We start from the raw sequence: 23,359 nt of genomic DNA, 5'->3' as shown, positions 1-23,359 counted from the left end.
TGGGTCAACTAGATTCCCTCTCAGGAATTTGAACTAAGAAATGCTGAGAGAAGACAAGCAGGTGACTGACTTTAATGGCATGCTGTGACGTAGAGTCCAGGGCAGGGTGAGCCAAAGGAAGCAGCAACTATGACCAGGAGAAGGGTGTGAAAACTAGTTAAGCAAGAGCTCTAAGCCAGAGACGATAAACAGAGGGAACAAATGAGCTGGCTGCTAGAGAGCAGAGCACAGTAGTAGTCAACATTATGAGACAGAGACCAGGAGAGAATCCAGGCCCCACAGCTGCCCATTCCTTCACCTTCCAGTTCCGTGTTGTCAGGCTGAACTCAGATTTCCGTTCATGGATTCCTGTGGCCCCTCCGACTTCCTCAATACCCCTCAAGTGAAACCTGCTCTTCGCAAGGATCACATGGAGATCACTGGGCACACTCTGGTCACTCTCCACTGCAAACGATGGGCTTGCTACCAAGCAATTACCTCTTTAAGAGCACATGCCACTTCTGACGTGTGTGTTTGAGGCAGAGCTGAGGGCCACCAGCCCATTTACCTTGGGACAGGTCAAGGTGCAGTTCATGATGGTGTGGCAGCGGTACAGAGAGAAGGGGTCCTGCAGCTTGGCCAGGCGCTCTGCCCTGAAGTCATCTCTGGAGTCGATCATCCAGCGATACGCCTGGGAAACCAGACATTGATTAGCCGAGCTGTCAACCTAACAGGCAAGGGCAGCACTTTGGTTCTTCTCAAAGCTCTGAAGGTGCAGAAGAAAGGGGGATTTTCTCAGCTTAGAGGTCTTGTGTCCTCGCTCTTTAACTCATATCCATCTTTCAAGGCAAAGTTCCCAACTCTTATAACTCCCCCTGACTAATCTCCTCACAGACCTCTCCCTTTGAACCATGCTGCATGTGGTACCCTGGTGCTTAATTATGTACTACTGGCCTTCATCCTCCAATTTCTTCATGTTGCTCAATAGTTTCCTACCCAGATTATGAATCGGTGACTGTCTAATAGGAATCAGGGACTGCATATGACTCTCCTAACACCTAGAAAAGGAAAGTGCTAAACTTTCACTGTCCTTGAATAAATGGATGACTTAACAGACCTGCTAGAGATCCTATCTGTCCCACTTACTGATTCCCTTCATCAGTATATCCATCCCAGCAGTCTGAGACCAAGCTGAAACTGATTAACCACAGGATCACTGAACTAGGAAAGCTGCGGGAAAGAGGACATTTACATTTTCCAGTAACTCATATTATCTAGTGCAAGCGCCAAGTAGGAATGTACCTCATTCATCAATCTTTAATATGGCCAGGAGTCAATGTTGGTAACATGGCCACATAACCAAGTAAGTTCTCTTTTTGTGGGCACATGAGAAATGAGAAGTTGTTTTCTGAGTTGCTTGGTCTGTGAAAAGCACTAACCACAAATCTAAAAAGCACAAGCTTTCTGAGGATAAAGACAATGACTTTTTTGCAATGATATGCACTAAATATATACGGTGAAAGGAAGTAAAAACCAGTACTACTTTGTTTCTAAGTAACCCCTCAACCTAGTACTCCAAAAAGCTTTCATTAGGTTGGAAACAATAGCCAAGATAGTCACCTTTAAAGGCCTTTCTCTCTCCCCTGGTTGCACATTAAAAATCCCTGTGTGAGGGAGATGGGGAGTCTTCTGACAGACAGTAGTCTGGGGAAAGCAGGCAGTTGGGTGGGTAGAGAAGCAGTTGTTTGAGATACAATGTTTTAAACCTCCCTATGACTTGGTTTCCCAAAAAGCATGCTACCGCTCCTGGGGGTGACCCTCACCACACTGAAATGGAGGTGCTTTGCAGGTGAAGCCCCAGCTGTACAGAAAGCCAAATAAGAAAATGTGACCAATGACCCTGTTTACACTGGATGCCAATGATGGAAACCACTGCCCTCAGAATGGCTGGTGTGTATCAATAAACTGTCCTTTTGAGTTGCTGGATAGCTGTATTTCAGTTTCTTTTCAGGCAAGTAAGGAGCACCTTACCTGCATAAGAACCGCTGGTCCCAAATATTTGTCTCCATTCCACCAGTAGCTGGGGCAGCTCGTGCTACAGCAGGCACAGAGGATACACTCATACAGACCGTCCTGTGTGGAGAAAAGGAGAGCCAGGAGCATGCCACGGGAAGAGATTTGGCCTCATTTTTAGTTCCTTAAATATGATGTTAGGAGTCAGTGCATGAAAAAAGCACCTACTTGCATCTGCGTTTTGTTGGTGGTGTTTGGTCAACAAATGCAGAGATTATCAGATTCAATAAAAAGATCTTGGGATTGAAATGTAAACATTTGCTAGATTACGCTCAAAGTTTTAAATTCCAAATACACAGCACTCATCCATTAATAAATAATAATCCATCACTTATCTAAAAAAATCATCAATAAAAACAAGTAATAATTGACTACCTAGAAAGCAATCAAGAGAGGAGCAATTAAAAAGGCCCTGGACCTGAAGCACCACGCTGGCTCTTTAACAACAGCTTCTATGCTTGCCACAGCAGAAGGGGACTCAGGTTTCCAAGGACACCAGCATCATCCTAAATAAGAGGCAGCCCTCACTGAGCGCCGCCTGCTTTCTCTACTTTCCCTTATTTGATCATCACAACCGTCTTCTGGAGTGGGTACTACTGTGAATCCCATTATATAGATAAGGAACTGAGGCTCAGAGAGGATAAGTCATTTGCCCACAGCCACACTGGCATCCCTGCTCTTTCATATTTGGCACACTGACTCAATCTGCCCAGCCAGTTCTAACTAACTGGGCTTTCTGATTTTGGAAATAAAAACTAAGTGAAAGCGAAATGGAAGGGGCACACTGCCATCAGAAGTGACAGGTGATAGAAGAAGAGACACAGTCGATAGTGTCGACTAATCATGAGTCTACAAGAAGATCTAGGTTAAACTATATTCAGGCAGCTGGTAGAAGTGTAGACTGGCCCCGCTGGTCTAGAAGGCCGAATGTCATAGGATTAAGAGCCTAAAAAATAGTATATTCTTTAATCTACATATAGGAAAAAAATCTGTAACAAATTTATTAGAATTTTTTAACAGAACTTGAAGGATAAAGATATTCATCTAGTCTTATTTATAATAGTAAAAAACTGGAAACAATTTCATTGTTCAACAATAGTGGGAAGGTTAAGTAATAGATCCATCTAAAGGAGTAGAAGAAAAAGTTTACGTTAATGCTTATGAAGAATTTTTAAGAACATGGAAAAATGCTCACAATAACAGAAGTGAAAAAGGCAAGATACAAAAGCATATTTACATTTTGATCTCAGCTACGTAAAAATATAGCGCAATGCAAATAAAAGGAAATCACAGGTAATTGTAAATATTGACATTGTCTTTGGGTAGTGGAATTATAGATCATTTAAGAAATAGTAATTCTTTGTATTTTTTACTGTAAGCATATAGCTTCTAAAATCATGAAAAGTTATGTCCAGCATATTAATTTAAGGATGCAAAAATGTTAAAAAAAAGGTTTTGTATTTAAATGAGCAAATTTCTATTACCTAGAAAACACATCCGGGGAAACCTGTCATTCCGTTGTAACGCCACATCCATGAGGCGTTTCTGGTTATGAGCTTGCCCGTATTAGGAATATGCCTCGGTGGGCCAGTTCTGGCCTGGGCTCTGGGAGTGTGTGAGAATGTCTGCGAGCTAGAAATGTACAGACCAGAGCCGTGTCCTGGGAAGAAGAAACTATTGAAAGAGTAGTTGACGCTTACTCGCAGGTTCTCACTTTACTGTGCAGACCCTCATCTTCTCCAGAATGACAGAACTGGGCATTCTTACATCCCTTCCGAACATTTTAGGGGGAAGAGGAGAGGATGCTAAATATTCCCAAAACATGAAAGTAAAATTCACTTATCCACTCATTCTAGTATTTACTGATAAAACAATAGGCACCAGGGTCTAGGGATCCGGAAAGGAGTAAGACACAGCTCTTGCCCTCTCGAGGTGTGCCTGGCCCACTACATGACATTAGGACAAGTGCTGCACTGGTATAATGTACCAGGTGGTGGCTGAGACTGTGTGCGTGCTTGGTTCAGTACCAGGAACAGAGTTGGGGAACCCTGACCACTTGGACCTCTTTGCAGCTCTTCCTCCACCCAAGAACACTAAATGTGCAGGGAGTAAAGGTGCAAATCAGAGAAGGCTTCTTGGTGGAGGTATACATAGTATGAGTTGACTAAAAACTTGGTAAGGATTCCTTCCAGTACAGGAATAGGACTACGGGAGAGTGAGAAGGCCTGTAACAATCCCACATACCAATCACCAGGAGTGTGGGGTTAGGAGAGAATATCAAGGTTCTAGTCCCAGTTTTGTGTTGCCTCTTTTCTTCCCACCTATAAAACAGGGTAGCAAGGATTGCAAATGGGCAGCAAATAGTATTTTATTTTTCCCATGGTATTTAAGAACAACTCTGATTTGGGGGCCAACTTTTAAATAACTGGGCAACTTTATGTACTGGTCTCATTTGAAAAAGATGAACATCTAGCAACATGGCAACAAAGCGCCCCTCCTAGGCAGGGCAATGGCCTTCCAGCTCCTTAGCCCACTCTGGGCCATTCATGCATTTTTATTATTCGCCCGGTCCAGCTGAGCATTGATGTTTAATCCGTAGACCAGGTGCTCTAGAAGTTCCTTTCCAGCTTTAACAATCGACAAAATATACCAGCTGGTCTGCATTATCTTGTGTTGCTACCCTCCAAACCACACTCCTTATAAACATCTATGTAATTAAATTCTTCAAGACAACAAACAGGGAATAATATAATTACCAATTTCTCACGATCTTCTAAGGATTGCATATACTGCGTGCCTTTCTGGGACTCATCCTTCTTCTTCAAATAAGGCTCAATGGATTTGTATTGAGCAAAGAAATTGCTCAAATCCTGAGGTTAAGAGGAAGGAGAAAAAAAGAAAAGAAAAAGGGTCAAGATTCCACCATCATCTTCACTTCCTTATTTACCCTGTTTTTTTTGGACACTGCCTACTTTGTTGCCCTAATGCAGTCCTAAGTCTGACTCGGTGCCTTTAGCATGGATACATGCAAAGATTATAAAGGGAGAAATGGCCACAATGTTCAGCAGTTAGGAAATTTCTCCCTTACTCATCCAGGAATCTTTCTAGTCCCATAGTCTCCTCCCCACCAACTCCTGAAAATACCAATGTCAGAGAAGGTGGTCACATATAGGGAGGCAGAAAGTAAAGGAAGACTTAGAGACAACTTTTACTTTCTAATTGCTATTTTCAACATAGATTCTTTGTAGTGATGGCCAAATTCTTCAGTTCTGGGACTGTTCCAACTCTAAAAGTTCTGTTCCTTGTTATTCCCAAACAAACCTCACCAGATGAGCTGCTGGAGGATCTTCTAGGCATGTTTATCTTTGCTATTCAGATTCTTTAATTAGGCCACGCTGTCTCAGATGTGAGGATTTTCATGTTCAAATGACACTGTGGTTTTTATTCTTGCCATGATATAGAGAGACAGCCCCATCAAATCGTTCTTTTCTCCAACTAGAAAAGTAGTTTTACTCAAAAAAGCCTGATCTAAAGAACTAATAGCATATCACACACACGCAGAAACTCACAGGAACAAGATCCTTCATCACATACATATGTGGAAGGGGGTAGATTTTTGAGACTTTATTGAGGTTGGTGTCAATCCTTTGGGTACAAGCTAGAGTGTTGTTTCCATTGATGTTCATCGCACAAGAGCCACAGATACCTGAAAGAGAGAAAAAAACCACATTTAACATATTTAAATTCAGTCAAGATTCAAATTCTTTATTCCAGATTGTCATTCCATCAGGGCAGCAGTGACATGGGACAATGTCTGGCAAAGGTGCCTATTTGTCTCTTTCCCCCTTTCTTCCTTCTGCCTAGCATGCAGATGTAACAGCTGGAGCTCCAAAACCAATTTGTAACCATGAGGCCATCCTGAGGTTGGAAACGACATGCTAAGGATGGCACTGGAGAGGGAAAGGAGGACATGGAACTGCTGGCATCGTGGAGTTTCCACACCAGTTCAAGCTTACTTCAAGTGCTGTGAAAGAAAAACCAGTCTCAATTTTTAAAAAAGCCACTGTTATTTGAACTCAAACCCTAGTGGATAGAATACTGAAAAGCAACTCAATGCGCAGATGTGGCTCAAGCAGTTGAGCTCCTACCTCCTACACAGGAGGTCCTGGGTTTGGTTCCCAGTGCCTCCTGAAAAAACAAGAACAACAAGCAAAACAAACGATAATACCAACCCAAGGAAGCCAATGTACGCTGGCCCCAAGTACCTCAAAAAAAAACAAGAAAAAAGCATCAAATCAACGTTGTCTTGGTAATCTTAAGGTTGAGGCCCTAAAGCACAATAAAAACTTGGCTGGTTTTGCTCCCAGTTCCTGGGGAGGTAATCTTTGCATTCTTGTAATTTCCTGTGATTGGAGTGTTTGCTGTTACTCATGCTGGGCCCTGAATCACACCTGAGAGTTCACACGGTAAGGAGATATCTGACAAGGTGGGGTCAGCCACACCACAAAGACAAACCCGGTGATTAGGGGACTGGGGCTCTGAGTCAAGTCACGTCGGCCTGACCTCCCTGATGTCTGGATGGGGAAGAGGGCTGGAGACTGAGGTCAACCAGGTGGTCACTGATTCCATCAGTCATGCCTATGCAATGAAACCTATATAAAATCGGGACACCTGAAGCTTGGTGCTTCCGTGATTGATAGTGACATTGCAGTGCTGAGAGGGTATGTGTTTTGACTCCACATGGAGAGGACACAGAAGCTTGTTTTTGAGACCACTCCAGACTTCACTCTCTGCATCTCTTCTTTTGGCTTCTTCCTATTTGTATCTTTTTATTGTAATCAAACTTTAATTTTTTTGGTCTTTACTTTTTAAATATTACATTAAAAAAAAATGAGGTTCCCATATACCCCCCACCACCCTTACCCAACTCCTCCTCCCATAACAACAATCTCCTCCATCATCATGAGACATTCACTGCATTTGGTGAATACATCTCAGAGCACTGCTGCAACTCATGGTCAATGGTCCACATCATAGTCCACACTCTACCATGTTTCACCCAGTGGGCCATGGGAGGACATACAATGTCTGTTAACTGTCCCTACAGCATCACCCAGGGCAACTCCAAGTCCCAAAAACGCCTCTACATCTCATCTCTTCCTCCCATTCCCTACCCCAGCAGCCACCATGGCCACTTTCTCCACACCAATGTCACATTTTCTTCGATTACTAATCACAACAGTTCATGAATAGATTATCAGTAAGTCCACTCTAATCAAACTATAATTTTAAGTATAGAACTTTCAGTGAGTTCTGTGAGTCTTTCTATAGTGCATTACTGACAGAGGGGATGCTGGGAACCTCCAAATTTGTACCCCATTGGTCAGTGTGTGGGTGGCCTGGACTCCCCGAACCTGCGACTGGTGTGTAAAGAGCTATCTTAGAGGATTATCCTTAACCCGTGGAGTCTGGCTTAACTCTGGGTAGAGTAAGAACTGAATGGAGTTACTATAGTATTCGCAGCTGATGTTACAAGTTGATAGAAGTTTTTTTATGAACTTTGTAGGCCTTGATATGATCATCACGAGATAGCTCTTACTTGTCGCCACAAACTAAGCAGCAACAGTCATCTAGTGAGTGTCTGAGGGATATGGAATGCACATAAATTGACCAAGCACTGACTTTCCAAGGAAGGTAAGAATGAACTATAAGATATTAAAAACTAAACAAAAACAAAAATAAGGTGACGATCGTGGACACTGAAATGACAATTTTCTTGGCCTGAACTTATTTCCTAGGTATTTCAGGGTTTAAAAAATGTACAGTGTGAACCCCAGAAGGCCACTTTTCTGAAGCTGTATTTTGAAGATAAGGACAGAGAAATGTAATTACTTGTGCAACTTGCACTGACATTAGCATTTTTTATAAGGCCATTCTCAGTTTCCTTCTGCAAATCTTAGTAAGAGAACACAAAGGTCTGTCTGAAGCAAATAATCCTCAAGTTCCTGAAGAGACTGAATATTATCAATAAATTTATAGGGAAGTGGATTTGGCTCAACTGATAGAGTGTCTGCCTACCATATGGGAGGTCCAGAGTTCAAACCCGTATGTTAAGCTGGCCCATGTGCAGTGCTGATGCACGCAAGGAGTGCTCTACCACGCAGCGGTGTCCCCTGCATAGGGGAGCCCCACACACAAGGAGCTGCCCCATGCGGTAAAAGCGTGGCCTGCCCAGGAGTGGCACCACATACATGAAGAGCTGATGCAGCAAGGTGACACAACAAAAAGAGACACAGATTCCTGGTGCCGCTGACAAGAATGCAAGCGGACACATAGAATACACAGCAAATGGCTACAGAGAGCAGATAATGAGGGAGGAAGGGGAGAAAAATAAAAAATCTTAAAAAAAAAAAAAATTCATATACTCCTAGGATACAATCAGAACTGTATGCCCCCTTTAAAATAAATGATCTATGACTTAAAAGAATAAATCTAATAAACTCTTAAAAAGGCTTCCTTGGGAATTCTCTTGAGAAAATAAACAATAACAGAATAAAAAAAGAATGGCAATGAATAAAAGTTTGCCTCATTTTTTTTTTTTTTTTTTTTTTAGTACAGATGGTTCACTATTTTCTTGACCCTAAAAGAGTTTTACAACAGAAAGGTTATGGAAAAGCATCTGTAATTTACTGTGATGCCGGGACTTACAGGGGAAGGTTGGTGTTTAATTACAACAGAATGATTCCTGAACAGCAGGATCCAGCTGAACTTTTATAATTCTTGCAGCATTTGCGACACTAAATCCATTCATATAAGATCAGCTGATGTAACAGATATAACAGAAGTAGGACTTTAAATGCTTGAAATGTACAGCAGAACAAAGATAAAAAATGAAGGGCCATTATCTATAGTGACTGTTCCCTTTTTGGTTGATTATTTTGGGCAAAATTTTTCCCATGGCCCTTGGGGAAACCAAGTTACTTGCAGTTTTTGTTTTATTCCAGTCAGCAGAGGGTAGTGCCTAAGAGTGTAGCTTTTGCAGTCATGACTACTTTGGTTGATGCCCAGTTCTCCAACTATCTGTGAGTCTTTGCAGCAAGTGCTTAATCTCCCAGGGCCTCAGTTTTCCACACACTGAATAGTAATAGCAGCTATTAACCGCATGTCAAGTCCACAGAATAGAACCTGGCACATAGTCTGTGCTCCACGGCCATCACTGCTGTTCAGTCTACACAATACCTCTTGGTGATTTTTGCTTCCTCTAAGTACCACTTGAGTGATTATTTAGGATTTTTCTTTAAATCAACTTGTTTTTTCCTTAAATTCAAATTAAAAATCATTTATATCATAGTTACACCATCATTAGTAGTTTATTTTTCTACTATGTAAAACACATAGCTAGTAAACTAGTAAATATTGGTCTGCATACCTCGTCCTTAAACTGCCTCATATGGCACCAGCAGCACATGTTAACTACATCATGGGAAACACTGTTCCAACCTATCCACACCTATCTGCTGAGCACCTACTCTGTGCACTCATAATGCTGAGAGCTGGCAGGGACAAATATCCTCCCTGCTGGGCAAGCTTATGCTGTACATAAACACCAGCTAGAACTCTATTGCTCCCCTAATAAATGAGCTCAGCAGTACAAAGGTGGCCAGCTAGTATATGCAAGTTAGTCCTTGAAGGGTACATCAATTTGCTGGGCCCATGATGCAGTAACCATGTAAGAGAAGGTCAAAACTCCTGAGGGAAGTTAACACAGAAACTGGAACTTGCATTAGGGTTTGAATTTTGGACACTACTACCAAAAAAAGGCAGTGTGAAGTACCTGGCGGAGCTCCTGCAGCTGTTCTCCAGGGGTTTCCATCAGTTTGGTCTAGCCCGGGCTTCTTTTGAGAACCAGAATATAAGTGTCCTGGGCTTAATGGGAAGAAGTGCTTACCTTCTCTGCATGATCTTCGGAAGGTCAAAGAACTATCAATTTCATTCTTTATCTTGATTAAAGCATCCAAAACCATAGGGCCACATCTAACAACGAAAAAAAACCAGTTGTATTTATGTAAAGTTTATGCTCCCTGCATTTAAAAAAAAAAAAGATTTATTCATTCATTCATTCATTCATTCATTTATTTATTTATTTATTTATTTCTCTCCCCTCCCCTTCCACCCCGGTTGTCTGTTCTCTGTGTCTATTTGCTGCGTCTTCTTTGTCTGCTTTTGTTGTTATCAGTGGCACGGGAATCTGTGTTTCTTTTTGCTGCGTCATCTTGTGTCATTTCTCCGTGTGGGCGGCGCCATTCCTGGGCAGGCTGCACTTTCTTTGGCGCTGGGTGGCTCTCCTTACGGGGCGCACTCCTTGCGCGTGGGGCTCCTCTATGCGGGAGACACCCCTGTGTGGCAGGGCACTCCTTGTGCACATCAGCATGGCGCATGGGCCAGCTCCACACGGGTCAAGGAAGCCCGGGGTTTGAACCGTGGACTTCCAATGTGGTAGACGGATGCCACTTGGCCAAGGTAACCACTTGGCCAAGTCCGCTGCCTACGCTCCCTGCATTTTATCATAATATGTTCTAAGTCATCTGGCTATATTAGTTGCTCTTCTTACACATTTGGCCTTCTCAGGTCACTTTCAGAATTTTCCCCCTAATCTTGTTTTTAGTACTTTCTTATACATTTTAAGTACTGCACATTTCTATTTTGATGCTCCCACTGAATAAACATTCCTAAGAAATGCAAAGCTAAAGTGGTAGAGAGCTATTTAGATTAGGAAGCAACTTCCACAAACTGGAAGCTTTCATTTTTTTCTTTTAAAGCTCCCTGAAAGGGTCTCCCAAATGATTTATCTTAAATTTTAATTTAGGATCTATGATCCTAACAAAAAGATCTGACAATACATAGCTTTAAATGATTATTTGCTAATTATTATTTACTAAGGAGTAAATAGTACATAACTGTTACAGAAAATATGGGAGAAAATAAATCACCACAGTCCCCTAACCCAAAGCACTCTGAGTGTGCTGGGACATATGGGAACAGTGGTGTGGTGGCAAGAGCAGGAGCCCTTAACATCGCAAGACTCTGGTGTCCAAGAGTGTGGTTTGAATCCTGGCTTGACCACTTAATGGCTTAAGGCAAATTACTTGATCTCTGCCTCAATTTCTCATCTATAAAGCACAGACAGCAGCATCTCACAGGGTTGATGGAGGCAAGTTAATACACATGGGACACAGAACAGTGTCTGCTATGTAAATGTGAGTTTATGATCATCACAGAGCCTGTGAGTCTATGGAAATCAGTCTCTCTAAGTCACATTTTATCTGTAAAGCAGAATAAATATTATGCCAGAGGATTACTGTGAAGATTAAATAATTTATAATTTATTTATAGTATCTATATTAATTTATAATAAATATTTATTTATAATAAACAATTTATAGTATCTGGCACACAGGTAAGTGCTCAAAAAATCTATTTCCTGCCCAATAAATCAGTTTATGATAATTTGTTACAGTAGCAATAAAAAACTAATATATAGGTCTAGAGTCACTTTGAATATTTTAACTACTTCCCCACCTTGCCCTTCAGCATTGTACCTAAGCTTATGGTATTTAGCATTATTACAGAATATGCATTCCAGATATATAAAATGTACATTAAATATTTGACATTTTAAAATTGGATATGTGCTAAATGACTTAAAAAACTATGTATAAAGCCAGTTCTATCAATATTCTGAGAAATTTGTCATAATGGCATTTGGGGGAAGAAAAGTTTTACAAAGGTTATTTTTCTCGGTTTTCTTTTTTTAAATATTTATTTATCCCCCCACTCTTGCTGCTTGCTTGCTTTCTGCTCTGTGTCCATTCACTGCGCGTTCTTCTGTGTCTCCTGTCTCCCTTTGTTGTGTCATCTTGCTGTGCCAGCTCTCCACAGGTGGTGCCGTCAGCTTGCATTCACAAGAAGGCCCTGGGCTCCCATATGGTAGACGGGAGCCCAATCAAGTGAGCCATATCTGCTTCCCTTTTCTCGGTATTATCTTTCTGAATCAGGTACCTAACTCACTGTTTTAAAAAAACAGATGTCAATGCATTGGGTGACCTCAGATTTTTAACTCCTCCATGGCTGGGAAAAGTATGTTCCTGAATCAGATCAAGAGCTCACCTTCACTTGTCAAATGGCTAGCATTCACAGATATACTCACTTATTCAGGTCAATTTCAAAAGTCTGCATGTGAGGTTTATCTCCAACCTTGTCTGGATCCCATCGGTAGATGGCAAATTTCTTCACACGGGGCGTTGTGGCTGCAGCTGTCTGGGCTCCGCGGCAAACCTTAAAGTTGAAAAAGTTCACGAGAAGGAAAAAAATTATTAAAAATGCAACATAAAGCCTGCATATAGCGCGCACTATGAGCTATTATACTGGATATAAACCCACACATTACTCACACACAGTCTTCTTTGGAAAGGCACAGTCATGTAATATCCAATGAACAAATGTTAAGCATCTATTATATGCTAGGATTTCAAGATACAGAACTTAATAGACCAAGTCTTTGCTCTTACAGAACTTTGTAGTGAGCAAGAGAGAAATTAAATATTCACACAAAAAAGTATAGTGATATTTATTGATGGGAAAGTACAGGGTGCCCTGGATGAATACAGCAGAGACTTAAAACTAGTAAAAACAAACCTACCAAGTCCTTCTTAACAGGACAAAACAGTCTTTTCAACAAATTGTGCTGGGAGAGGTGGTTATCTATAACCAAAAGAATGAAGGAGGACCCCTACCTCACTCCCTATACAAGAATCAACTAAAAATGGACCAAAGACCTTAATATAAAAGCCAGGACCACAAAACTACCAGAAGAAAATCTAGGGAAACATCTTCATGACCTTGTAGTAGGTGGTGGTTTCTTGGACGTTACACCCAAAGCATGTGCAACAAAAGAAAAAATAGATATATGGTAACTCCTCAAAATTAACCCTTTTTCACTTCACAGGGCTTTGTAAGAAGGGTGAAAAGACAGGCGACTCAATGGGAGAAAATATTTGGAAATCACATGTCTGATAAGGGTTTAGTATTCATGATCTATAAAGAGATGTTACAACTCAACAATAAAAAGACAAATGACTTGATTAAAAAATGGGCAAAAGACTTGAATAGACATTTGCCCAAAGAAGAAATACAAATGGCAAAAAACACATGAAAAAATGTTCAACATTACTAATGATTAGGGAAATGCAAATCAAAAACGAGAGGGAAGCAGACTTGGCCCAATGGATAGGGCCTACCACATGGGAGGTCCGCGGTTCAAATCCCAGGCACCCTTGACCCGTGTGGAGCTGGCCCATGCGCAGTGCTGACGTGTGCAAGGAGTGCCCCCATGCGTAGGGAAGCCCGACACGCAAGGAGTATGCCCTGTAAGGAGAGCCGCCCAGCGCGAAAGAAAGTGCAGCCTGCCCAAGAATGGAGCCGCATGCACGGAGAGCTGACACAAGATGACGCAACAAAAAGAAACACAGATTCCAGTGCCGCTGATAAGAATAGAAGCGGTCACAGAACACGCAGCGAATGGACACAGAGAGCAGACAACTAGGGGAGGGGGGGAAGGGGAGAGAAATAAAAATAAATCTTAAAAACAAACAAACAAAAAACAACGAGATATCATTTCACACCTGTAAGAATGGCCACTATTAAAAGACAGAGAACATCAAGTGTTGGAGAGGATGTGGTGAGACAGGAACACTTATTCACTGTTGGTGGGAATGCAGAATGGTACAGCTACTGTGGAGGACTGTTTGGCGTTCCTAAAGAGGCTGAATATAGATTTGCTATGTGACCCTGCCATACCACTACTGGGTATGTTGAGAAATAAAAAGCATAACCTTGCAAAAATATCTAACAAGTCACTCCTGCCTCCGCTTCTGTGGATCGGCCTGTGAGGGCATGACCTTGTAGGAAAATATCAAAAGAATAACTCTTACCCTGTTTCTATGTATCAAATTGTGAAAACATGGCCGAGCAGGAAGATATCAAATGAGTGACCCCCCCACCCCCGCTTCTGTAAATCAGCTTACAACCTTGCACCTGTATTCTGCTTCTGTAGCCCTGCTTAGAAAATTTCACCTAGCAATGTGTTAGCCAATGAGCAAAGGTCATGCTGATCCCACATAAAATCCTGTATAAACCTATGAAAACTGAAAAACGGGCCTCAGAATTTGGAGATTGACTCTGCTCTGGGCTGATGCATAATAAAACTGTTCGTTCATCTCTCTGGAGTACCAGTTTTGGGTTTTCTGTGGTTCAGAACTCCTAGCTTTGCTGCAGCAGGTTTATACCCAGAAGAACTGAGAGCAGTGATATGAACAGACACCTGCACACTGATGTTCACAGCAGTGTTATTCATGGTTATCAGAAGCTGGAAACAACTCAGCTGTCCATCAACAGATGAATGGATAAGCAAACTGTGGTGTATTCACACGATGGAACATTATGCAGCTGTAAGGAGAAAGGAAGTCATAAAGCCTATGACAACATGGAGGAACCTGGAGGACATTATATTGAGTGAAGCAAGCCAGACACAAAAGGGCAAATACTATTATGATTGCATTACTATGAACTAAATGTATTTTGTAACATTGTATGATTCCATTCACATAAAATGTAAATATACATCAAATGATAAAGATGAAAAAAAAAACCAGTACCAGAGGTCAAGGAAGGCCCTATCAAGAGGTACTTAAACTGAGGCTCGATAAATAGGGATTACGGGGAAGGAGAAAGAACATTACAGGCTGAGGGAGTATGTGGAAGTGGGGAGAATACAGTGCCTCTGTGAGGGACTGCAAGAAGTCCAGTATGAGACAAGGTGGCTTAAGTAAGGATGGAAGAGTGGCAGGGGGACGAAGTTGAGGACTTATAAGTTTAGATTTTTATCCTAAGAGCAACGAAAATCTAATGAAAAATTTTAATCAGGGTAGTGACATTATTTTTACTTTTGAAAAAGATCTTACTGGTTACAAAGGGAGAACAGTCAGATTAGATCTGGGGAAATCAGTTGGAAAGTTACTGCAGTTGTCAAAGTGAGACCATGGTGTTTTTAGACAAGGGCAGAAAACAAGATAAAGAATACTGTATCTGAACACAAGAGTTTCGGGAACTAGTAATAACAAACAACCGGGTACTGCTTTCAGTGGTGATTCTACGTCATCTCTGTAGCACTTACACTGTCTGCCAGTAGGTCTCACACAGTAAGTCAAGGAATCTTGGAGGGCCACCTCAGAGGCTGCTGTGAGAGGAGAGAGGATGGCCTGTCTCCCTTTTCTCCTTCAACCAGAACAGCTTCCCCGTAAAAACAATCTGAAAAAAGGGTACTGCTATTCAAGTTTTATATTTAAATTCACACTAATTTTTTTTCCTAAAGATTTTTTATTTATTTCTCTCCCCTTCCCCCCCGCTCCGGTTGTCTGCTCTGTGTGTCCATTCGCTGTGTGTTCTTCTGTGACCGCTTCTATCCTTATCAGCAGCACCAGGAATGTGTTTCTTTTTGTGGCATCATCTTGTTGTGTCAGCTCTCCGTGTGTGTGGCACCATTCTTGGGCAGGCTGCACTTTCTTTCGTGCTGGGCGGCTCTCCTTACAGGGTGTACTCCTTGTGCTTGGGGTTTCCCTATGTGGGGGACACCCCTGCGTGGCAGGGCACTCCTTGCGCGCATCAGCACTGCGCATAAGCCAGCTCCACACGGGTCAAGGAGGCCCGGGGTTTGAACCATGGACCTCCCATGTGGTAGGCGGATGCCCTATCCATTGGGCCAAGTCCGCTCCCCACACTAATTTTTGAAGCCACTACTTATTACTGCCAGGCAATGCATTAAATGCTTTCATTACTGCACTGAATCTTCATTTTACAGAGGAGAGAAATGAGGCTTGGAGATCAAGTTCAAGCCCAATACTCTATAGCCAGTAAGCAGAGGAACTAGGATGGGAACCCAGGTCTGTGTGGCTCCAGAGCTTCTGACCCCTGCTTATTCATGAATATTCCCAGGTCTCTTCTTGGTGCTGTCTTCTCTTTAATTAGGTCCTAAACTCCTTGAGGGGATGGAACAGGTTATACATTACATCTCCCAGAATACCTTATCCAGGCCTTTGCATAGAGCAGTTTAATCCATGGTTAAAAAAAGACAGAAGAGCAATTACTTAGCATTAGACTAACATGGTTTACTTTTATTATCTTAAAAGGTTGAATAGTACAAGTTATATCATAAAAACACCCATCTGTATATGGCATTTACATTCCATAATCCTTGAGGCCCTTTCCAGTGTAAGCAGATGAAACACGGCAGAGACTACGCAAGTCCTGCTGAGCTTCTACTATGGGGACAGGACGGGAGAACCTTGTCAGTCCAAAGAGCAAGTACAGGTTGAAGACTCAAATATATATAGAGAAACTCAGACTATACTCCAGGCCAGCTAATTCTCTTTATAAACTGTTACAGGTGGTAACAGGACTGAAGGCTAATTACAAGAAGTGTCATGGTATCTGTTATTTGCTGGTAAAAAGTAGCCCGAACCAAGTGAAGTTGAAAATGTCAATACCAGTTATTAGTATACTGAAGAAAATGAAAGTGAAGGTAAAGTTGAAAACTGTGAAATACCTTGTCACCAAACTGGCTAAGCTTTTTTTTATTATTCTTTAAAAAGTTTTATTTCCATTTTATTTTTTCCACCCAGGGTCTAGTTTTCCTTCAGTCTTCAAGAACTTGGCTCCCTACATGGACTTCGGTGGAGGTTTCGGGACAGCACCCACAGCTCTAAATCAGGGTGGGGTGTCTGGTCCTTTGGGGCTTCATGAGAAGGGTTTCTGACCACCTTGCTGTGAATGGCATAACCCGCACAGTAATTCTCACATACAGCTTAGGAAGCAGGTAAGGCACCAAAGACACTTGCTTCAGAAATGTCCCTGATGGCTGTGGCCTCTACTACGTTTCGAATAACAAACTTCTGAATGGCCTTATCCTGGGGCAGGCACGCGGCAGGTGCAGTTTGTGCAGTGAACAGGCTTCAAGTGGCCACAATCCTTTTTGGCCAACTGCTGTTCCCTCTTTTCTTTGTCATTTTGGAAATGAACACCCGAGAGAGTGGGCTAAGCTTATTAACAAAGGAAATTCAGTTCTACAAACGGATATTTTTCACTAGGGACCCCATTATGTAAAATAACAGGAACACGTGGCTAACGCCCCCTTGTGGCATTTAAGAGGCAGTGAAAAAAAGAAAGATTCTTGCAACTCTTGTTTGCTTAATGAGCAGCAGTTTTTTTTGGGTTAGCTTTACTGAAGTATAATTACTATTAAAAAACTCAACAACTTTAAGTGTATAATCTGATGAGTTTTGAGGAAGTTGGGTACCCACTTCTACAATTACAAAGAAATTTCCATTGAAAAAGTTCTCTTATGCCCTTTGTAGTCAATCCCCTCTGCCTATCCCGCTTGCCCTGAAACCTATGCTTTCTATAATTACAGATTTGCCTTTTATAGAACGCATATAAATGTAATCATATAGTACGTAGTCTTGTGGCTAGCTTCTTTCACTCAGCATGCTTTTGAGATTCATTCATGTTGTACATATCTGCAGTTCATTGCTTTTTAAAAATTAAACTTTTTACTTCAAAATAATTGTAGATTCACATGCACTTGTAAGAAATAACAGAGGTCCCATGTACCCTTAATCCAACTTCCTCCAATGGCTACAGCTTGCAAAACTATAGTACAATGATAATGATACAGTCAAGATAAACATTTCCCCGTGGATCAACTACAAAACAGGCAATTATCCCAAACCTCATAGAGCTTACACAGTGATTGGGGGAGAGACACACACAGCATGTGTAAAAAAGGAAAAAAAAAGGAAGGTAAGTGGTTATGCTACAATTCTAAATGGCATGGCCAGGAAAGGTATATCACTTAAAAAGCACAAAGACCTGAAGGAGGTAGGGAAGTGAGTATACATAAATCTAGAGGAAGAGCAAATCAGGCACAGGGGACAATGAACACAAGTACTTGGAGGTGGGAGTGTGTTTAAGGAACAAGACAATCAGTGTAGTGAGAAAGGGGTAAGTGAAGGGGTAGGAACAGGAGATGAAATCAGGAAGACAATGGGGGGTGGGTATGGAGTTTGGCTTTTACTCTGAATAAGATAGGAAGCTATTAATACATAATGAGTGACATAATGAGACAAACTTTGAAAGGGTCATTTTGGCTACTGTTTTCACTGTAGAGGTACATAGATAAAAGCAAGGTCCAGGTAAGAAGTGAATGCAACAGTCAGCTAAGAGATGATAGTTTGAACCAGGTTGGTAGCTGCAGAGGTGGTGGAAGTAGTCAGTGTTTAGACACATTTTAAGACAGGAGCGGATTTGCTCACAAAAGTGAAAGAATGAGTCAAGGGTGACTCCAAAATTTTTGGCCTGAGCAATTGAGATCAGAGGAGAAAGTTGGTACATATGTAAAGCCTGGGGCTAGGGTGGTGGTGCAGGGAGTGGCAGAGTTTTGGTTTTGGGCTAGCTGAAAACATAAATTTGAGAGTTATGAGCATATACTCTATGCATTGGATAGTATTTAAAGCCCAAGGGAGGGAAGCAGATGTTGCTCAAGCGATTGGGCTCCCATCTACTATATGCAGGATCCCAGGTTCAATTCCCGGGGCCTACTGGTGAAAAGCAAGCTGGCCAGCGCGGTATGGAGAGCTGGCACAAGATGATGCAACAAAAAGAGACACAGAGGAGAGACAGTGAGAGACACACCAGGGAGCTGAGGTGGCTTGGGTGATTGAATGTCTCTCTCCCATGTCACAAGGTCCCAGAATTGGTTCCCAGTGCCTCCTGAAGAGAAGACAAGCAGACACAGAAGACAAGCAGACACAGAAGAATGTACAGCGAATGGACACAGAGAGCAGAGAGCAAGTGTGGGGGAGGAGAGAATACATAAGTAAATAAATCTTAAAAAAAAAGCCCAAGGGAATGAATGTTGATAGAGGAAAGGCCTAAGGACTGAACCCCAATGTTTAGATGTTGGAGAGATGAGTCAATGTGGGAGAAGGAAGACCTAGAGACCGGGATGTCCTGGAACTCAGACAAAAAATGTTTTGAAGGAGTGGCAAATGCTTGAGAGAGAAAGTATCATGAGAAGTGAGAAATGACCATTGGATTTAACAAAGCAAGAACAATTTCAGTGAAGTGATAAGGGTAAAAAACCTGAATGGAATGGTATAGTTTAGACAGAAAGAGAGATGAATTTTGGACATCTCTTTAAAAAAACTGTGGTATAGACATCTCTTGAAGAGTTTCTTATAAAGACAAGTAGAGATATGGGGTGGTAGTTGGACATGGTTTCTTTTTTTTTTAAGATGGGAGAAATTACTGCATGCTTGTGTGCTGATGATAATGACTCAACAGAGAAGGGAAAAACTCATAACTCAGGGGAAAGAGAATTACCAGATATGTATGCCTGAGTGAGAAAGGATGCGATCTAGTGCACAAGTGAATACTTGGGTCTAAGGAACAGGTGCTAGTTCTCCCACAGTAAGAGGAAAGAAAGGCGGGTATGTGTGTGGAGGTAGGCTGGCGGACAAAATTCTGAGTTTTTTTTCCTCCCCTTTTTGCTTATCCAGCATTTTTTTACTATGAACCTACAAAAGAGGAGGGTCCTTCAAAAGCATTTCTACCTCAATCTACAGGACTAATGAGTATTCAGGGCAGAGAGTACATTTCTAGGAAATCTTGTTTGTAATTTAAGGAAAGAAGCAAGATAATTAACGACCTGGCTGACTGAGGAGGATGAGAAGAAGAATTCTGGATTATGCTGAAGGCACGTTGTTCCTCTAGGGAGGCTTCCTTAGGGAGCAGGCTTGGAGGCAGATATAGATTTGGAGGCAGGAGAAGGTGAAGAAATGGATAGGAGGAAGGCAAGGAGATTCATCTGAAGATAAGTCTGGCTAAAAGAGAAAGTACAGGGTTGTTTCTGAAATGTGAGTGGTGTTATGTACTAATTGGAACCCAAGCTCTATAGTACGGAAGACCTGAGTTCAAATCCTAGATTTACTACTTACTAGCTCTGTGTCCTTCTGTAAATTACTTAATCTCTCTCATTCTATTTCCTCCTTTATAAAGGGATGGGAGGTATTAAATATCTTAAGCTCTTACCATAGCCCAGAAAATAATTTCAGCTTTTCAATACTGGCAACATCAACAGAACTTGTATTATTTGGATTGGTAGATAGGTACCCCAAGCCCTGTCAGTGCTGGGAGTAATGAGATGCCCAAGGGTAAGTAAGCAGTTGGTCTTTGTCCTAAGTTCATAGTCTAGATGAAGAAATACAGCAATACAAACTAGAGTTAATATACTTAAAATTAACTGTGGCTCAGATTATATATATAAAAGAAATTCGGAAGAGAGCTCTAGGAACCTGAATGTTATCCACAAGTAATACATCAACCTCAATATTGGAGAGATACTTTGAAAGTGGCTTTTTGTAGGAATGAATGCACATTCCTACAAAGGTGGGGATGTTTCTATTTCTGTTGCTCTCAGGAAACTCTGAACTGGCCTAGCCTGGAACTACAATACTAACCTATGAAACTAGCTTTCTCCACACTTTATTCTTGGAAGAGGAGCTTGAGCTTTTAGAGGTCACTCTCATTGGTGGGGCTCTCATAAAGGCTTGCTCAGCAACTATAAACCTGGTAAACAAGGTCATGATCAATCATTACTTTAATGATCAGAGGACATTAGGCTGAGGCTCTGGTAGGCAGTCTTCTCTCTCTATATCCCCTTTTCCGAAAGACTGATGCCAAGAGAGGGACTGACTTGCCCAAGTCCACATAGCATGTTGGAGAGCTAGGACTAGAGGGCTATGTTATGCATGTGCCAAGAGTTTTTCATATATTATGTTTTTAAAAACCTGAGTTTAGGTCCTGGATCTACCAGTTCTTGGCTGTAACATTTTCAGCAAGTAAGAAGTTTTCTTTCTGGGGCCTGTTTTCAAATCTCTATAAAAGGAGGTAAGAATTCTTACTTGCCCATCTTCCAGGGGATATTGAGAAGCTCAGAGAGGAGAAGGCAGACTTCAAAGGGATTTGGCCACCCCCTTTTAAATAAGAAGAATGCAATACAAGGGATATGGGAAAACCTATCACTGCACACTGAACCATATGAGCAAAAACAGCGCCAAGCTCCGCATCTATGGGCTCTCTTGCTAGGTCTATGAAGTGGGTAATAATTATTACACCCCCTTTACAGACAGGGACACTGAGAGGATACCAGTGTCAATCGTGGGTGACTCTTTCCCGCAGCCCCATCACTGGGGAAGGAGTCAGGATCGTTCAGGGAGCCAGGTGGATTTCCCTCCATCTCTCCCTTCCTCTGCCTTGTCCCCAACAATTAACCCGTCTTTTCTCTACCGATCCCGCTCCAGTCCTTCTTTACTAAGTACTAATCTTGTGGCCTCACTTCCCAGTTCCGATCCCTCACGCTCTCGCAGGGCTCCCCTTTCCACAGAGGCGAAAGACGAGAGGCAGGAAAAGTGCTTGAAACCCAAATGTTTGGGTTCAAAATCTGGTTCCACCGGCTACTAGCTACGCACTTGACCTTGGGCAATTAAAGTCCCCTCTCGGGACTCTTTTTCTTAATCTCTGAAAAATCGCTTCTGCATCACCAGCTGAAAGGCTGCTGAAAACCCCCGAAGGATAAAGGACAGGCATGCTGCAGGTCAAGACCACATCACTGCGCGGTGTGAGGCGTTCCTACCCCTGCCCGACGACTCGGTTTCCGTGCTCTTCATGCTTTCCCTCTCCCCCAGGCCTCGGGCTCACCTGCAGGCAGGCTCCGCCAAGGGGGGCTACAGGGAACCGGCGCTTCAAGGAGACTGCGATCACCGCCGCCATCTTGGTTTATGACGTCGAGCCCCACCCGTCACCCCTGAGGTCCCTCTCCGCCCGCGTCCCGCCGAACACCGCGGCGCCGAGTCGACGTCCACCGGGGACCCGCTAGCTGCGGAAGAACCACAGAGTAGGAGTCGATTTCCGGTTTCCCGGGTGGAAGGCGGTAAGGCGGAGAAAGCCAGAGTGAGCGTGCGCAGTTGAGGACGAGCCGGGTCGTGCTCCTTTGGGCGCCTGGCCGCTCGTGTTTCTAAGGTGACCTTCCCACGGGAAGGGGGAGGAGTCTGAGAGGGAGGACGGCCCTCAGGGGGCTGGACCTAAGGGGGCGGAGCCGACACGGAGGGCGCGGAGTCATCCAATCCGAGTCCCTGGCTTGATTTTGAACCCCTGTCTTTCTGAAAACTTGTCAGTCATATCGCTCACTTCTGTCGCTCGGTGGTATTAGAGTGACAGTGTGGTTTGTCGGGACAGTCCAGGTTTTAGCATTGAGAGTCCTGCGTCCCTAGAAACCTATCAGTGCGGGGCAAATTGGGGCGATTGGTGAATGAACTGTGGTGATTTAAGAAACGACTGTTTTTTAGGGAAGCAGACTTGGCCCAATGGATAGGGCGACCGTCTACCACATGGGCGGTCCATGTTTCAAACCCCGGGCCTCCTTGACCCGTGTGGAGCTGGCCCGTGCACAGTGCTGATGCGAGCAAGGGGTGTCCCCTGTGTAGGGGTGTCCCACGCGCAAGGAGTGCGCCCTGTAAGGAGAGCCTCCCAGCGTGAAGGAAGGTGCATCCTGCCCAGGAGTGGCGCCTACACAGGGAGAGCTGAAGCAGCAAGATGATGCAACAAAAGGGAAACGCAGATTCCTGGTGCGGCTGATAAGGATAGAAGCGTCACAGAAGAGCACACAGCGAATGGACACAGAGAGCAGACCACTGGGGGTGGGAGGGATGGGGAAGGGGAGATAAATAAATCTTAAAAAAAAAAAAAAGACTGTTTTTGTGTGGTCTTTATACTTAAAAAAAAAAAAGACAAAAATTTTTTGATTAAAAAAAAATACTGCCTAAAACAAAAAAAAGAAATGCCTGGAAGGGGAGTGGTTTTAGCTCAGTGGCTGAACTCTTGCTTTGCATGTATGAGGATCCAGGTTCAATCCCTGGAACCTTCTAAAAAAAAAAGATGATTGGGAAAGTGTCATTTATTCATTCAAAAATATGCATGGAGCACTTACTTTGTGCCGGGCGTCCGGAGCTGAGTGAGCAAGGCAAGCGCAGTCACGGGGGCCTCCCTGTTACTCTGATGGTGGAGATGGGCAGGTAGCCAGACAATTACAATACAGTGAGATCTGATCTGTAAAATCGGGTGTGGACAGTGGCTTCGT

General features: G+C 42.8%; 1 protein-coding gene and 3 long non-coding RNA genes across 5 annotated transcripts in view; 3 read left to right on the top strand and 1 right to left on the bottom strand.

Moving 5' to 3' along the window:
• The window catches only part of LOC105746303 (uncharacterized), a 9,531-nt gene extending 7,515 nt beyond the window's left edge, over positions 1–2,016 (top strand). The window contains exon 3 of the long non-coding RNA XR_001118733.3: positions 1,829–2,016. This is a non-coding gene — a long non-coding RNA (uncharacterized lncRNA). The remainder of the gene's footprint in view (positions 1–1,828) is intronic.
• SDHB (succinate dehydrogenase complex iron sulfur subunit B) overlaps positions 1–22,059 on the bottom strand; it is a 23,840-nt gene extending 1,781 nt beyond the window's left edge. Inside the window, exons 1-7 of the mRNA XM_004460515.5 lie at positions 21,922–22,059; positions 12,260–12,387; positions 10,001–10,086; positions 5,622–5,758; positions 4,809–4,922; positions 2,011–2,112; positions 548–670 (exon numbers count right to left, since the gene is read on the bottom strand). Of these exons, the coding sequence (XP_004460572.1) occupies positions 548–670; positions 2,011–2,112; positions 4,809–4,922; positions 5,622–5,758; positions 10,001–10,086; positions 12,260–12,387; positions 21,922–21,993 (762 nt within the window). The 5' untranslated portion in view covers positions 21,994–22,059. The remainder of the gene's footprint in view (positions 1–547; positions 671–2,010; positions 2,113–4,808; positions 4,923–5,621; positions 5,759–10,000; positions 10,087–12,259; positions 12,388–21,921) is intronic.
• Positions 7,401–18,222, top strand: LOC131279833 (uncharacterized). Its single transcript, XR_009187307.2, has 3 exons — positions 7,401–7,746; positions 16,553–16,687; positions 16,788–18,222. It is a non-coding gene; the product is annotated as an uncharacterized lncRNA (long non-coding RNA).
• On the top strand, positions 20,609–23,359 carry LOC131279832 (uncharacterized). Of its 2 annotated transcripts, XR_011649742.1 has the most exons (4): positions 20,609–20,854; positions 21,022–21,111; positions 21,909–22,242; positions 22,569–23,359. It is a non-coding gene; the product is annotated as an uncharacterized lncRNA (long non-coding RNA). The 2 variants fall into 2 exon arrangements; XR_009187306.2 differs by lacking the exon at positions 20,609–20,854 and having other exon boundaries at positions 20,865–21,111; positions 22,569–23,358.

This window comes from Dasypus novemcinctus, chromosome 9, assembly GCF_030445035.2.
Source record: "Dasypus novemcinctus isolate mDasNov1 chromosome 9, mDasNov1.1.hap2, whole genome shotgun sequence".
NCBI classification, from domain to species: Eukaryota; Metazoa; Chordata; class Mammalia; order Cingulata; family Dasypodidae; genus Dasypus; species Dasypus novemcinctus.
The sequence above is the reverse complement of the archived record's forward strand: the minus strand, read 5'-3'. Positions and strand labels throughout refer to the sequence as shown.